The sequence below is a fragment of the Podarcis muralis genome, chromosome 7 (assembly GCF_964188315.1).
Source record: "Podarcis muralis chromosome 7, rPodMur119.hap1.1, whole genome shotgun sequence".
Classification (NCBI taxonomy): Eukaryota; Metazoa; Chordata; class Lepidosauria; order Squamata; family Lacertidae; genus Podarcis; species Podarcis muralis.
The window spans coordinates 68,280,461-68,294,406 of record NC_135661.1 but is presented as its reverse complement, the minus strand read 5'-3'; the positions used below and the strand labels follow the sequence as shown (position 1 = coordinate 68,294,406).

At 50.2% G+C, this 13,946-nt stretch overlaps 1 protein-coding gene and 1 non-coding gene across 3 annotated transcripts in view; one reads left to right on the top strand and one right to left on the bottom strand.

Annotated features, from left to right (window-relative positions):
* The first annotated feature begins 751 nt into the window (after window positions 1-751).
* LOC114603672 (U11 spliceosomal RNA) lies at window positions 752-893 on the top strand. Its single transcript, XR_003708144.1, has one exon. It is a non-coding gene; the product is annotated as a U11 spliceosomal RNA (small nuclear RNA).
* Window positions 894-3,205: 2,312 nt separating this feature from the next.
* Window positions 3,206-13,946, bottom strand: part of LOC114601474 (discoidin, CUB and LCCL domain-containing protein 1-like) — a 43,685-nt gene continuing 32,944 nt past the window's right edge. Inside the window, exons 8-15 of one of the 2 annotated variants that reach the window (XM_028738635.2) lie at window positions 13,509-13,703; window positions 11,889-12,010; window positions 11,599-11,779; window positions 9,598-9,690; window positions 8,925-9,015; window positions 7,538-7,578; window positions 6,305-6,427; window positions 3,206-4,422 (exon numbers count right to left, since the gene is read on the bottom strand). In XM_028738635.2, the coding sequence (XP_028594468.2) occupies window positions 3,875-4,422; window positions 6,305-6,427; window positions 7,538-7,578; window positions 8,925-9,015; window positions 9,598-9,690; window positions 11,599-11,779; window positions 11,889-12,010; window positions 13,509-13,703 (1,394 nt within the window). In that variant the 3' untranslated portion in view covers window positions 3,206-3,874. The remainder of the gene's footprint in view (window positions 4,423-6,304; window positions 6,428-7,537; window positions 7,579-8,924; window positions 9,016-9,597; window positions 9,691-11,598; window positions 11,780-11,888; window positions 12,011-13,508; window positions 13,704-13,946) is intronic. The other variant, XM_028738636.2, reaches the window with a different exon arrangement.

Here is a 13,946-nt window from a genome sequence, read left to right as displayed (position 1 = left end):
TCATGAGAAGAGAAGACTCCCTGGAGAAGACACTGATGCTGGGAAAGATGGAGGGCACAAGGAGAAGGGGACGACAGAGGACGAGATGGTTGGATAGTGTTTTTGAGGTTACCAGCATGAGTTTGACCAAACTGCGGGAAGTAGTGGAGGACAGAGGTGCCTGGCGTGCTCTGGTCCATGGGGTCACGAAGAGTCGGACACGACTAAACGACTAAACAACAACAGCAGTGGCATCCATGGTAATAGCAGCCTCTCGCCCAGCCGACCGACAACCGTCTGTGCACCCGCAGTATGCATCCCAACTCAGGCAAACCTCCGCTGGCTTGTAGATCTCTCTTTGCAGCTTTGCAAGAATTAACGTCGCGATCCTAGCAGACGCACTTACTTGGGAGTAAGCCCCATTGCCACATAGTTTGCAGCTACTCCCCCGAGCAAACATGCGAGCACCCGCATTGCAAAAGTGCTGCGATTTCCCTTTGCACCGGTAGGGGTAAGATTTTTCACTCCCGGGTTCGGAAAGGTACCCAGAATGCACTGCCATTATTTGCATATGTATTGAAACGTGGGTATCGATAACTTTCTACAGAAATACCGCTGGATATCGAGAGAAGAGGCGGGTGGGGATCAAAGGGAACCTGAAGCCGCTGTGGCATTATGCCCTTCCCAAATATTACAGCGGTGCAATATTATTCGCTGTGACTTCAAGAGGCGTCTCGGGCAGCTGGGCATGGTGTGAGCCTAAAGTCTTGTTAAAAAGGGCTTCTGCTGTGAGTGGCACATGGGGAGGGGCGGCTGTGGCTTTGCCTCTTTCTGTGCGGAATCGCTATCAAGAGATTTCGGAAGCATAATTTTTGTGCTCGGGGCAGCTGGTAATCGCTTGTTCTGGCTCCCCAACTTAATGCAGTTGAAATGAAAGAAGAGTGAAAATTGGAGGTTACAATGAGCTTAGGGTTTTTCCAACAGGCATACAGTGTGCTGTTTGCTGATAATGAACTGCTTGTTTTAGGTAGAGAAGCAGCCAGTAAATTTTGGCAACTCTATTAAAGATACAGGAGCCTGGTTAAGTGGAGGGTGGGTCCAGTTCGTAACAGTCCCCTCCCATAATAAATTATGTCACTCAATATGTTGCTTTCAGGCCAAGGGAAGGGAGCTGGTGTTTGTCCGCAGGCAGCTTTCTGGGTCAGGTGGCCAGCATGACTAAACCGCTTCTGGCACAACAGAACACCATGACAGAAGCCAGAGCGCATGGAAATGTCATTTACCTTCCCACTGCAGCAGTACCTATTTGTCTACTTGCACTGTTATGCTTTTGAACTGCTAGGTTGGCAGGAGCTGGGACAGAGCAACGGGAGATCACCCCATCGCAGGGATTCGAACCGCCGACCTTTCCATCGGCAAGCCCAAGAAGCTCAGTAGTTTAGACCACAGCGCCACCTGCGTCCCTTGTCAAACACTTGCTATTCCACCACACTGGCTCATGTCTTGGCCCTTGACCAACAGTGATAGTGGAGGGCAGAGCTTCCCAGTCCCTGAAAGGCATGCTCTCCAGTTTGCATCTCAAACTAAGAGGTTTGTCTGCTGTTGCCTTGTGTGGTGAGTCACGAGAGTTACAGGCCCAGTAGTGAGAGTATCTTTTTTGTGGCTGCTCTCTATACTGTGGACTTGTTTTGTGGCCCCCTTGCCAAAAGCCTAGGCCCTTTGGTTCTTAACGAAGAGAATCCTTGTTTCACCATCATTTTTTTGTCAGCGTTATATGCCTGTTTTGGCCCATGGGTACCATGATATCACAGCTCATGTCAATGAGTATTTTGATGTATGAACATCAGAAGAGCTGGCTGGATCAGGCCAGTGGTCAAGTTTCCTGTGCTGACAGTAGCTGACCAAATGCTTGTGGGAACCCTGTTCGCAGGACCCAAGCACAAGAACATTCTCCCCCACCAGAGTTTCCAGCAACAACTATCCTGAATGTCCTGCTGTCTTGAACCCTGGCATACCTTGATGTAAGTCTTGCTGGTGTACACAGTCACAAGGGCCATGTTAGAGAGTAAGGGTAAAGGGACCCCTGACCATTAGGTCCAGTCGTGACTGACTCTGGGGTTGTGGCACTCATCTCGCTTTATTGGCCTAGGGAGCCAGCGTACAGCTTCTGGGTCATGTGGCCAGCATGACTAAGCCGCTTCTGGCGAACCAGAGCAGCGCACTGAAACGCCCTTTACCTTCCCGCCGGAGCGGTACCTATTTATCTACTTGCACTTTGATGTGCTTTCGAACTGCTATGTTGGCAGGAGCAGGGACCGAGCAACGGGAGCTCACCCCGTCGCAGGGATTCAAACTGCCAAACTTCTGATCGGCAAGTTCTAGTCAGTCGTAAAGGTAAAAAAACAACAACAGTCCAGTACCACAAGCAAACAGTAAGGCCAAGTTCCGCAGCTCTGCAGCAGACCCAGAGTCAGAAAAAGCCCCTAAGTCACAGTCCAGTGGCGTTTGTGAAGCAGCCAAGCTGTGGTCCATCCACATCGAAAGCTGATCAGAGTCTCTGCCTTGCTTCCCTTTCTCCTTACCATCTTGATGGACACATCTGGGTTTGCACCACTTGATGAGGCAGATGAGATCCTCACCTGCTCTGAGCCTAATCCAACCGAGTGACCACAGACCTCCCAGAACTAACAAATCCTGTAATCTTCATCTGATCAACTAGTAAATTTGGCCTGTTCTGTTCCCTGTCTCAGTCTCCTGGAGCGCACTATTCCCACTGTTCCCAAAGCCTCAGAGCCTGCTGTGTCTGTGGAGATGGGAGGGGGCACCTCTGATTTCTGGCAATGTGTCCCCCTCCCCTGACTCCCGTGACCTGTCAGCTGCCCCCTCGCTGTCCTCTGATGTCCCGCAAGTACCTCCTAAGCCCCCAACCACCCCTTCCCCATCTTCAGCTTGCCCTGGGGTGTTCCAGTCGTGGCTACACCCGTTTGCCCAGATTCCCCTCCCCTTCCTCGGTGTCCTACCATTTCATGACAACTGCCTCCCAGCTCATGGAATTAGTTGCCACTGATAGCTAGCAAACATTTTCTTGATGTATTAATGTTTTTGACCCTCCATGAAGTGGGGAAGGATATATCAGTGAGCAGCAAATGAATAGTTAAAGCAAGTAAAACAAAACATCTGGCGGATTTGTGGCGACTGCTGTTGGGAAGACGAAGAGAGCAAAGGATTTTGATTTGGTTTACAAAATGCCTTCAAGTTTTTAATAAGGGAATGTGATGGAGGATCAGGGAGCTACGGTGGCTCTGTTCTTCCTCCTAGGAACCTCATGTCACAACATGTATATATATTATATATCTGTTATTCACAAAAAAGTAATTGCAACTGCAGAGCAGTGAGAATAAATGTTACCATATGAATGCAATTTCCCAACCCTCTGCCCAAATACATGTCTGGTTCCTTCAAGTCCTAATGAAGATAAGCCAGAAGCATTTGCTAAATTAAAGTAAGAGGGAACCCCAGTCAAGCCCCCTGGAACTGAAAGCTTGCCCAGGCTCCATAGGAGTTGAGCATGGAAAAAACCAAATTAATTTTCCTTTGCTGGTGGGAGGAAGAGTGCTATGTTTTTCCTACAAGAAGGACCACAGTTCAGGAGTGAAGCAAGCCCTTTGCACGTAGAAGGTCCCAGAATGTCAGTCAATTTTTAAAAAAAGGATCAGGTGTCAAGCATTAGGAAAGATCTCTGCTTCAGAGCTGCTGCCGGTCAGTGTAGACAATATTGGGCTAGGTGGACAGAGAGCCTGATTAAGGCTTTCCTACGCCCTTGACCTGGAGATGCTCTGCAAAAATCCACCTCTTTCCTAGCAGCCTGGGCACCAGAAGATCCTTTCTGCGCTGCTCACAAGGGCTCGTGATAGACGTGTGTGAGCGGGGAGTCCGTGAGCTGGAAGCAGCGGCTCTGCGGAGAGGTAGCTGGCTGCGCCGGAGGGCATTCGTCTCTCGGGCTCGGAGTCCGGTCACCATGAGGCTCCGTGTAGATGGTGCCGGTTTGGGCAGGTCCCTCCCGCAAGCCAGCCTCGCCCCCTTTGCCCTCTGGCTTCTCTGCCAGCCGTTGAGCAGGCGAGTCGTATTGCGCCAGGGCATCTGGGCAGACGGGCGAGACCAGGGGTCCTGCCTGGCTTTGGGGAGAGGAGATGACTTTGATGACGCAGACGTTCTTCCTGAACGCGCCTCCTTCCGGCTCCGCAGGAGGAGACTGATCTAAGAAGGGGGTGGCATACTCTGGCTCGGGAGGCAAGGGCTCTGCGTACTCGTGGTGTTTTCCCGGCACATCGTAGTGATTCACCACCAGGGGGAGCGTGTAGCCTTCGTCCAGAGCTGGCTTGAATGTGGACGGGATGGACTGGGTACTGGGGCTGACCTGGACCACATCTGGCTCGGCGTATTCTGTAAAGGGGGAAAACAGAAATCCTGGTGAAATTATGGAGTCAGCCCTCTGAGACACATCACCAAAAATCAGCCTATGTATGTATGTACATACATCCATACAGTGATAGCTTGGTTCTTGAATAGCTTGGCTCCCAAACAAAATGCCGCAAACACAGAAGTAAGTGTTCCGGTTTGCGAACGTTTCTTGGAAGTCAAACGTCCGACGTGGCTTCCGCTTGAGTGCAGGAAGCTCCTGCAGCCAATCGGAAGCCACGCCTTGGTTTTCGAACATTTTTGGGAGTCAAATGGACTTCCGGAACAGGTTAAGTTTGAGAATCAAGGTACCACAGTATTCATTCATTCATTTATAAATAACTGTATGCCACTCATTTATTTTATATATCAGAATGGATCACCACAATTGCATATAAAAGCCATGCGATATAAACCACATTAAAGAAGTTTATTTTTTTATTTAAAAAAATTATGTCACTGTTGTGGAAAGATGTATTTTGAATTGCCTGTATCACCCTGACGAAATAAAATGGTTTTTCAACAGGCATATTTAAAAGTTGAATTGGAAAATGCCTGCTGAACCTCCATTGGTAGAGTATTCCACAATACTTCCACATTAGAAACCTTATTTGTGTTTGACGTAATACCATCTCAGGATGTCTCTTGTCTGCATTCTTGTATTGGTGAACAAAGCCCTATGCGGCTCAGAACCTGAAGGACTGTCTCACCCCTTATAGTCCCAGTCGATCACTGTGCTCTGCAGCTGAGGGCCTCGTGAAGCTACCATCTTATCAGGATGTCCCTTGCACCCAATGTAGGAATTGGGCCTTTAGTGTTGCGTCACCAGCCCATTGGAATGCTCTCCCCTCCCTTTGAATATTAGACAGGTCCCACCTCTGTTGTCTTTTCCCACCTACTGAAGACCTTCCTGTGTCGACAAGCTGCCTAAATGGAGATCTTCATCCTAGTTTGCATCTGTATCATCCCCCCCCCCCCAAACATGGATTCTGCCAGGACATATTTCCTTGGTCTTACTCCTGCAAGCACTGCTGACATCCTGCACTCACCCCTGAGAAATGTGCGGCAACAGGCCTTGTTCCAAGTGGCTTTGTATAGCAGGGACAAAGGGTTGGGCCATGGCAGGGCGCAAAGTGGAGATTCCCCCGAATTCCTCCCGCCTCCCTGCTTCCTTCCTTCCTGTGGGCCTGACCCCTTTGCACGAATGGCACTGCCACCAGCTGCTCCAGAATGCAGATGTTTGCTGATGGCCTCATGCCCAGTTCTCTTCTCCCCCCCCCCTTAGGCGTGCTAAGCATCATGGATGGAAATCGGGAGTCAATGGGCTGAGTGTTTGGTCCCATCTGTGTGGGGTGAATGGAGCGAATATGCTGAGCACGAGCTGGTAATAAGAGCTGTCCAAATTTGCCGGAGTTGTTTCTGCACAATGAGCTGCATTGGCTCGAAACTAATTTATGGGCACCCGAACCCGGTTCCTTAGAATTAACCCTGTGTTTTCTCCACCACAAAGGAACAAGACGGCCATTCAGAAAAGGCATTCTTTTCCCTCCCTGCATCCCCAGTGTTTTGGGGGGAATGAAGGGCAGGGGAAGAAAAACAGGTGTAAGTTGTATTCGGGATGGTTTACTTGTAAATATTGTTATGCTCTCCCTACTTCTCCTTCCAGGAAGTGATTCCTGGGTGGGTAGTACTTACCTGGGTCTGTGGAAGCTTACAGCATTTCATAATGATTCACAGATATACAGATTGAATAGTGCTTGCACGTGGCCCCTGGAAGGGAATGTGGCCCTTGGGCATAAAAAGGTTCCCCAGCCCTTGCTATGGGCAACAGTGGACCTTTCTCAAACCCAGAACAGACGCCACCTACCTGGAGACTGAGCCCTGCTGAGATCTACTGGTGTTCCAGACCTAGGAAACGAGGCGATTTCCGAGGTGGACAACTGCAGGCTCCCTCTGGGACACACCTGGCTGGCTTCTGATGTCGGGAAACCTAAAAGGGAATCCTGAGGTCAGCAGGAGTAACAAATGAACAGCTTGAAGCCACTTTGCATGCCGCAATCAAACAGTCCATTTTTGATTTTGGATAAAACTACGGTAAATGGGCAGACAGCTCAGCACCATCAGAAACACACAGATCCTGAATTGGGGCTTGGACTAGAGCAGGCATGGCCAAACTTGGCCCTCCAGATGTTTTGGGACTACAACTCCCATCATCCCTAGCTAACAGGACCAGTGGTCAGGAATGATGGGAATTATAGTCCCAAAAGAGCTGGAGGGCCAAGTTTGGCCATGCCTGGACTAGAAGATCTCTAAGGTCCCTCCCAGCTCTGTGATAAGAAATAAAGGAATGTTCCTTTCCAGATACAATTGAAGCAATTTTTTATAATAATGAGCAGGCCGCAAAAGGAAATGACATTCAGTTTTGGAAGTTAGCGAACATAAGCTGATGGGAGGCTGTTATTTGTCTGAATGGGGGTAGGCAGCATGCATGCTCTGCAGATGTTGCTGGACTCCAACTCCCACTGGCGCCGACCCACATGTCCTATGGTCAGGGATGATGGGAGTTGTAGTCCAGCAACAACTGCAGGGCACCATTTCGGCTAACTCTGGTTGAGGAAATGCACGTACAAGCCAGCCTTTAGCATTTCACTCCTTGAGTGAAAATACACAGTGAAAAAGTAAAACCTCTCATTCTCCTCCAAAACCCAACAACAGAACAATTTAAAAGATGGGAAATGTCCTCATCCATCCAGCAGACCAGGCGGGAGCATAATAGCTATGAAAACCAGCAATTCAAAGAGCTGGAATGCCTTGTATTACCTGGAGCAAAAATACAAATTAGTGAGTGTTGGGCAGGTTTCTGTGGGGAGGGCATTCTAGACGCAAGGTGCCATGACTAAGATATTGGAATGATTTGTGGGTCAGCTCTAAAAAAAATTTTTTTTGGGGGGGAGAGCTATTTCAAAACAGGTGTGCAGAAACACAAAATAATCTGTCTCCCTGCCCCATAGACATTTGTACTGGAAAAGCAGGGCAATCTGCTCACCAGTTCCCAAACGTGACTACCTGTGCTAGTTCTGTATGCTGTTAGGCACTTTACCTTTTATGAGGTTGCAATCCTGATCTGCTGGTGTCTTTCTGCTGGGGAGAGAGAGGGAGAAAACTTATCAAGCAGGTTCAGCCAGATTTTCCACCCCGACTCCAAGGTTCTGGATTTCCAGGAACACTCCCAATTCATGTACCTGCTCCTTCGGAGCAATTCAGGGCAGGCAACTGGAGCCAAGAACCACACATTCACAAAGCCTCTGTCTTCCCAGGATTCAGACTGAGCTTAATGGCCCTCTCAAGGCTGCTGCAGACCTCTCAAACCTAGAGATCTCTCCCATCAGCATGGCCAGTACTTGGGGATGATGGGAATTGTAGTGCAGCAGGAGGTTTCTGGAGGGAGTCGATTTGTGTGAAGTGAGAGGGCGACAGCCGCCTATCCCTAGTGCAACATGATCTCAGAAGGCACAATCTATTTGCAGACTCTTTGCGGTGACTGGATGGGAGATTTCTTGTATGCATGTGTTCAACTTGTGTTTGTGGCTGTATGCGTATTGTACTGTTGAAGCAAACAGCTTTTCCCCAAGGAATTCTGAGAACCGTAGTTTATCTCTCACAGAGCCACAATCCACAGCACCCTTAATTAATGATGATGTTGATGATAATAATAATATTAATAATTTTTTTATTTATACCCCGCCCATCTGGCTGGGCTTCCCCAGCCACTCTGGGCGGCTTCCAACAAAATATTAAAATACAGTGGTCTGTTAAACATTAAAAGCTTCCCTAAACAGGGTTGCCTTCAGATGTCTTCTAAAAGTCTGGTAGTTGTTTTCTCTCTGTGGGAGGGCGTTCCACAGGGCGGGTGCCACTATTGAGAAGGCCCTCTGCCTGGTTCCCTGTAACTTGGCTTCTCGCAGTGAGGGAACCGCCAGAAGGCCCTTGGTGCTGGACCTCAGTGTCCGGGCAGAAGGATGGGGGTGGAGAAACTCCTTCAGGTATACTGGACCGAGGCCATTTAGGGCTTTAAAGGTCAGCACCAACACTTTGAATTGTGCTCGGAAATGTATTGGGAGCCAATGTAGATCTTTCAAGACCGGTGTTATGTGGTCTCGGCAGCCGCTCCCAGTCACCAGTCTAGCTGCCGCATTCTGGATTAGTTGTAGTTTCCGGGTCACCTTCAAAGGTAGCCCCACATAGAGCACATTGTAGTAATCCAGGTGATTACAGTTCCCAAGCTTCCTTGTGTATGTTTATTAAAGCCAAGTGTCTTGAAAGTATGGTGTGTATGCAGCCCATTGTCAAGGGGAGATTGCCGGAAAGCTAAAGCTCATGGACCTTGTGACTGTGACATCTCCCAGCCTTCCAGGATGGGTTTGAAAGTAGCCCCCACAAATTACAGGGCTGATTGGTGAGAAGTGGGGGGGGGGGGCGCTACTCACCTCTTCTTACGACAGAGGAAAACCAGCAGCAAGAGGGCTGAGGAGATGAGCACAAAGCCTCCAATCAGCAGCATCACCAGCAATGGGGGCCCTGCAGAGAAAGGAAGGGAAATAGTTCAGTGCAGAAAAAAGGGGAGAAATTGGCAATGTGATGGAAGTCTACAAAATCAGGCAAGGTGTGAAGAAAGTGGAGACACAGAGAAGGCTTTCTCCCTCTATCATAATACCGGAATGTGGGGTCACCCAAATATGCTGAGCGTTGAGAGATTCAGCACGGGGGGGGGGGGGGGGAGCCCTTTGAAGCATAGAATCAGAAGGGACCCAAGGGTAATCTAGTCCCATCCCCTGCAATGCAGGAATCTCAGCTAAAGCATCCCTGACAGATGGCCATCCAACTTCTGCTTAAAAACTTCCAATGAAAGAGTCCACCACCTTCTGAGGGAGACTGTTTCACTGTTGAACAGCTCTTACCTTCAGAATAATTCTTTCGAATGTTTAGTCGGAATCTCCTTTCCTGCAATTTGAATTCACTGGTTTGGGTCCTAACCTCTGGAGCAGCAGAAAACAAACTTGCTACACCTCCATGGAACAGCCCTTCAGATATAACCCATCCTTTCTGCCTCTGCTCCAACAGCTAAGCCCAAGCCACTCCTTGCCGCCAGTGAGCACTTACCTGTTTTTTCCGAATTGATCACTATTCCTGGGATTCGGGTGAAAACGGCTGGGCTGCTGGTCAGGAGAGGGGACTCCTTGGGGCCACTGCGAACTGCAAAGGGGTAGAGCTTCAGGGGACGTACTTAACACACCACACTTCAGGTGTTCCCTCCTAACTCTTACTCCTAAAGGGTCCAAACACAGCCCACTGTCAACCTCCGGCTGCAACATGGTTTATAGAGGGGGCAGGTGGCTTTTCTCAAGTCAGGGCATTTCTCCATCTGGCCTAGTATTGTCAAGCTCTCCAGGGTCTTGGGCAGAGAAGAATTTTTCCCAGCAGCTGCTCAACGGATGCTTGACAATATGGGCAAACCTCAGCCTGCCCCTGCTGTCTACCTTTTAAAATAGGGTTACCAGACAGTCCTCAGATTTGCAAACCTGTCCCTGGACAAATTCTGACCCCAGACTGTCCCCAGATTTCCTAGGACCCTCGTACCTATGGGACCGCCTCTCCCAGTATGCCTCACGGAGGACCTTAAGATCCATAAATAGCAACACCCTAGTGGTCCCAGGCCTTAAGGAAGTTAGATTGGCTTCAACCAGAGCCAGGGTGTGATGGCCTGGGAATCCGAGTCAGAGGATGAACCGGAGGAATCCCAGCCTGCACAGGAGTCCCCGCCTCCAGGGCCGGCTGAACTGGGGCAGGGCCTTGATTCTGAGGCGCCTGCACCTGTGCCGGATCCTCAGGAGCAGGCACCAGGTGAATCCATTCTGGCTCCAGAGGTAGTTGAGGACTCAGTGCCTACAGGTGAGTCTCCCCCTGGGCCCAGTAACCCTTCAGCCTCTCCTGAACTGCAGAGGCTCAGGGCAGAGAGGCGAAGGGAACTGGTTTCTCCCAGGAGGAGTGCTCGCCTTAAGGCCAGGAGAGGCGGGTCTCCTGGGGGCCGGGACCGCCCTTGGCCTCAGAGAAGATAAAGGCCAGTCAGCCCGGTCCCAGGTTGCGGGAGCAACGTCGTCGTGGAGTACCTGCTCCTGTCCGGACCCAGACCTGACCCTCCAGTGTTCCTGTCCCCGCTCGGCTTCCTGCTTCGGACCTCGCCCCGCTCCTTGCGAACTCTTTTCAGGCCAGTGACCCAGGACCGGACTTCGACTACGTCAACGGTAACCTCCCCCCCGGGACCAGCACACAGGGCCTTTTCAACTCTGGCTCCGGCCTGGTGGAACGCTCTGCCTCATGAGACCAGGGCCCTGCAAGATCTGATTTCTTTTCGCAGGGCCTGTAAGACAGAGTTGTTCTGCCTGGCCTTTGGCTTGGAGCCAATTTGATTCCCTCCCCCTCTTTCTTTTTCCTTTCTCCTCCTGTGATGAGGCTGCATTTTAATGTTTCAATATTTTAATGTATTTTAATCTTGGGACGTGGGTGGCACTGTGGGTTAAACCACAGAGCCTAGGACTTGCCAATCAGAAGGTCAGCGGTTCGAATCCCCGCGATGGGGTAAGCTCCCGTTGCTCAGTCCCTGCTCCTGCCAACCTAGCAGTTTGAAAACACGTCAAGTGCAAGTAGATAAAGAGGTACCGCTCCAGCGGGAAGGTAAACGGCGTTTCCGTGTGCTGCTCTGGTTCGCCAGAAGCGGCTTAATCATGCTGGCCACATGACCCAGAAGCCAGGCTTCATGGAAAAAAATCTGGTAACCATATCCTAGAACAAGTTCAGAGGGTGGCACAGACTTGTCACATTCCACCTTCTCAGTCTCTGCATTGCCTTTCTAGGCCTCACCAGGGACAAAAACCTGAACTATCAGGCTCTGGCTGTCCTTGGCTCTGCCTCTTCTTGCCAGTAGCTCTGGCCTCACCTCCAGGCCTTGGCGGTGCCACCACCACCACCGGGGGCTGCCTGGTTGGCCTTGACTTGTGACGGCCTTATACAGTGTATAAAATGTTACAAACCCCATTAAAAGCCACAAATAAATAAATCGTCTTTCCAAGAACCAAACATACAGCCGGCCCCACCCCTCCTTACTTCCGCCGTCGCTATAGGGGTGCTGGGACTTCAGGCGAGCCACTTGGCACCCCAGAAGCGCCACTTTCAAAGCCACCCTCTGGTTCCAGCTGTGGGGCACGATGCGCAGGTAGCGGGCCAGGATCGGGGGGATGAAGGCGTTGGAGACTTCTTCGTGGCTGTTTTTATTTCCTTCGAAGACCTGAGAGGGTGAAATGGAGGGTCAACTGCGGGGACCTTTCCAAAGCGAGCTTTTGCTACCCGTTTTCCATCCTGGCCTAAACCATTCACTGATGCTAATCCCTCCGCACCTTCTCCTCATGACCACCGTTGGATTTGTAGGCCTTCCAGTTCTTTCCATCCCTGCTGGAGAGGACTTGGTAGGACTTGACGTAGTAGTCGTGCTTGTGAGACGATCCCTTAGTTATGATTCCTGGAACAGAGATGGGTTAAACTGGTACCTCACATACAGCAACGGTGCTAATGTGTGAAATAGGCTCTTTTCAAGGAAGAAGGAGCGGTTGTTAAAAACACTGAGAACTGCAGCTGTGCGAGGGGAAAAGAAACCTCCTAACATCTCCCAGCTCCCTTAAAAAAAACTACACTTCTTGTGAATCGCCCTGAGATCTTAGGATGAAATAAAATAAACACACTTCCCAGGATTCTACAGGGGAAGCCATACCTGTTTAAAGTGGTATGATCCTGCTTTAAAAGTGTGGTACAGATGGGGTCTATGTTTGCTCCATAGTTTAAACCAGGGGTCTGCAACCCGCGGCTCTGGAGCCGCATGTGGCTCTTTTACACCTTTGCCACGGCTCCGGGGCGGATACTAGCGAGGGGAGGAGGCGCATTGTGCGCCCCGACACTCCCCACTGTGGCGGGCTCTGTACTGGCTGTGACGTCGCATGGGGGCAGTGCATGCGTTAGTCACGCACCGTCCCGACGTCACCTTCCCGCCCGCTGTCAGATCGGACATTAAGGTAAGAAACAATATATGCAGTGTTATATTTGTTTTAAATGTCGCAATGGTTTTGTGGCTCCCAGGTTTTTTTCCTTCGGAAACGGGTCCAAGTGGCTCTTTTTGTCTTAAAGGTTGCAGACCCCTGGTTTAAACTATGCCTTTCCTGAATCCTCTCTCATTTAGCTTTATTGGATGGCCCCAAGTTCTGATATTGTGAGAGACTTGTAATATAGAACAACAACAGCCACAGTCCCTCCTCTGTGGACCACTGGGACCTGATTCTTGAAGCTTTTTGAGACCAATCAGCTTGTATGTTTAACCCTATCCCCTTGCTCTGCCAAACACCAGCCGGAGAGGCAATCAGATAAGCCCCCTTTCCATTCATGCGTTCCCTTCCTGCATTCCACTCAGCCCCCAGCCACTCGGCATCACAATGCCTCTCTTCTTCCACACGCCAATTAACAGGCTAACGTTCTGGGTTTGCCACAGCAGAAAGGGCCCAGCTTGTCCTCAGGCCTTGCCAAACAATAAAGAATGACTCTGAAAGGACATAATATGAAATTTGTTCTGTGCAATGGTGGCCTGGGCCATATCCCTGAGGTAACGAGGGGCAGTGGAGGAAGGAATGGGGGAAAGGAAGCAGAGGAAGGCAAGAGGAAGGCCTCATCTGCACTGTGCATTTAAAGCAGGATCGTACCACTTTAAACAGTCATGGCTCCCCACTGCTGACAGCCAGGGGCACCCTCCTGGACTGGATGCAATAAGTAAGAAGGTAGACTGAAGTTGGGAGGGCAACACCCCTTTCCCCCTAATGGACCAGTCCCCACTGAAGTGATGGGAAGGATATCTGCTTGGGCCTCTGGAAAGCTTCTCCCAGTCAGAGCATATTGGACAAGAGTCATTATGTCTCTCCCTCCACTCCGCCTGTGGAAACAAACAAACAAACAAGAAGATGCAGATACTTACTGACCTGTGATGTTCCTCTTTCCACCCAAGTCTATTTCCAACCACTCATCTGCAGAGCTCTGAAGTGCTGCCCAGGAAGTGCCGTCGGCACCGAAAGAGGCGTGCTCTGCTATCCAGGCCTTGTTCTCCCCCATGACGTTCTGTTCGTGCCAGTAGGATGAAGCGTTGAAGCCAGATACTTCCAGGAAACTGGAGCAGGCTGCGGAAGGAAGGAAAGGGTGGCTTTTGGCTGAACGCTAGGAAAAAACATGTTTCCAGTAACAGAAGTTCAGCAACGGGACCAATTAACTACAGAGGCAGAGCTGGACGTATCTCTCAGTTTCGTTTCTCTTTAAGTGTCTTCGTTTTGCAATCTTAAATTGGATTCTCCACATTTTTGCAGCAATTTGTGGTTGTTGTTTTTAAGGCTGAAGATTCATCAGCATCGTAGCGGGAACAGAAA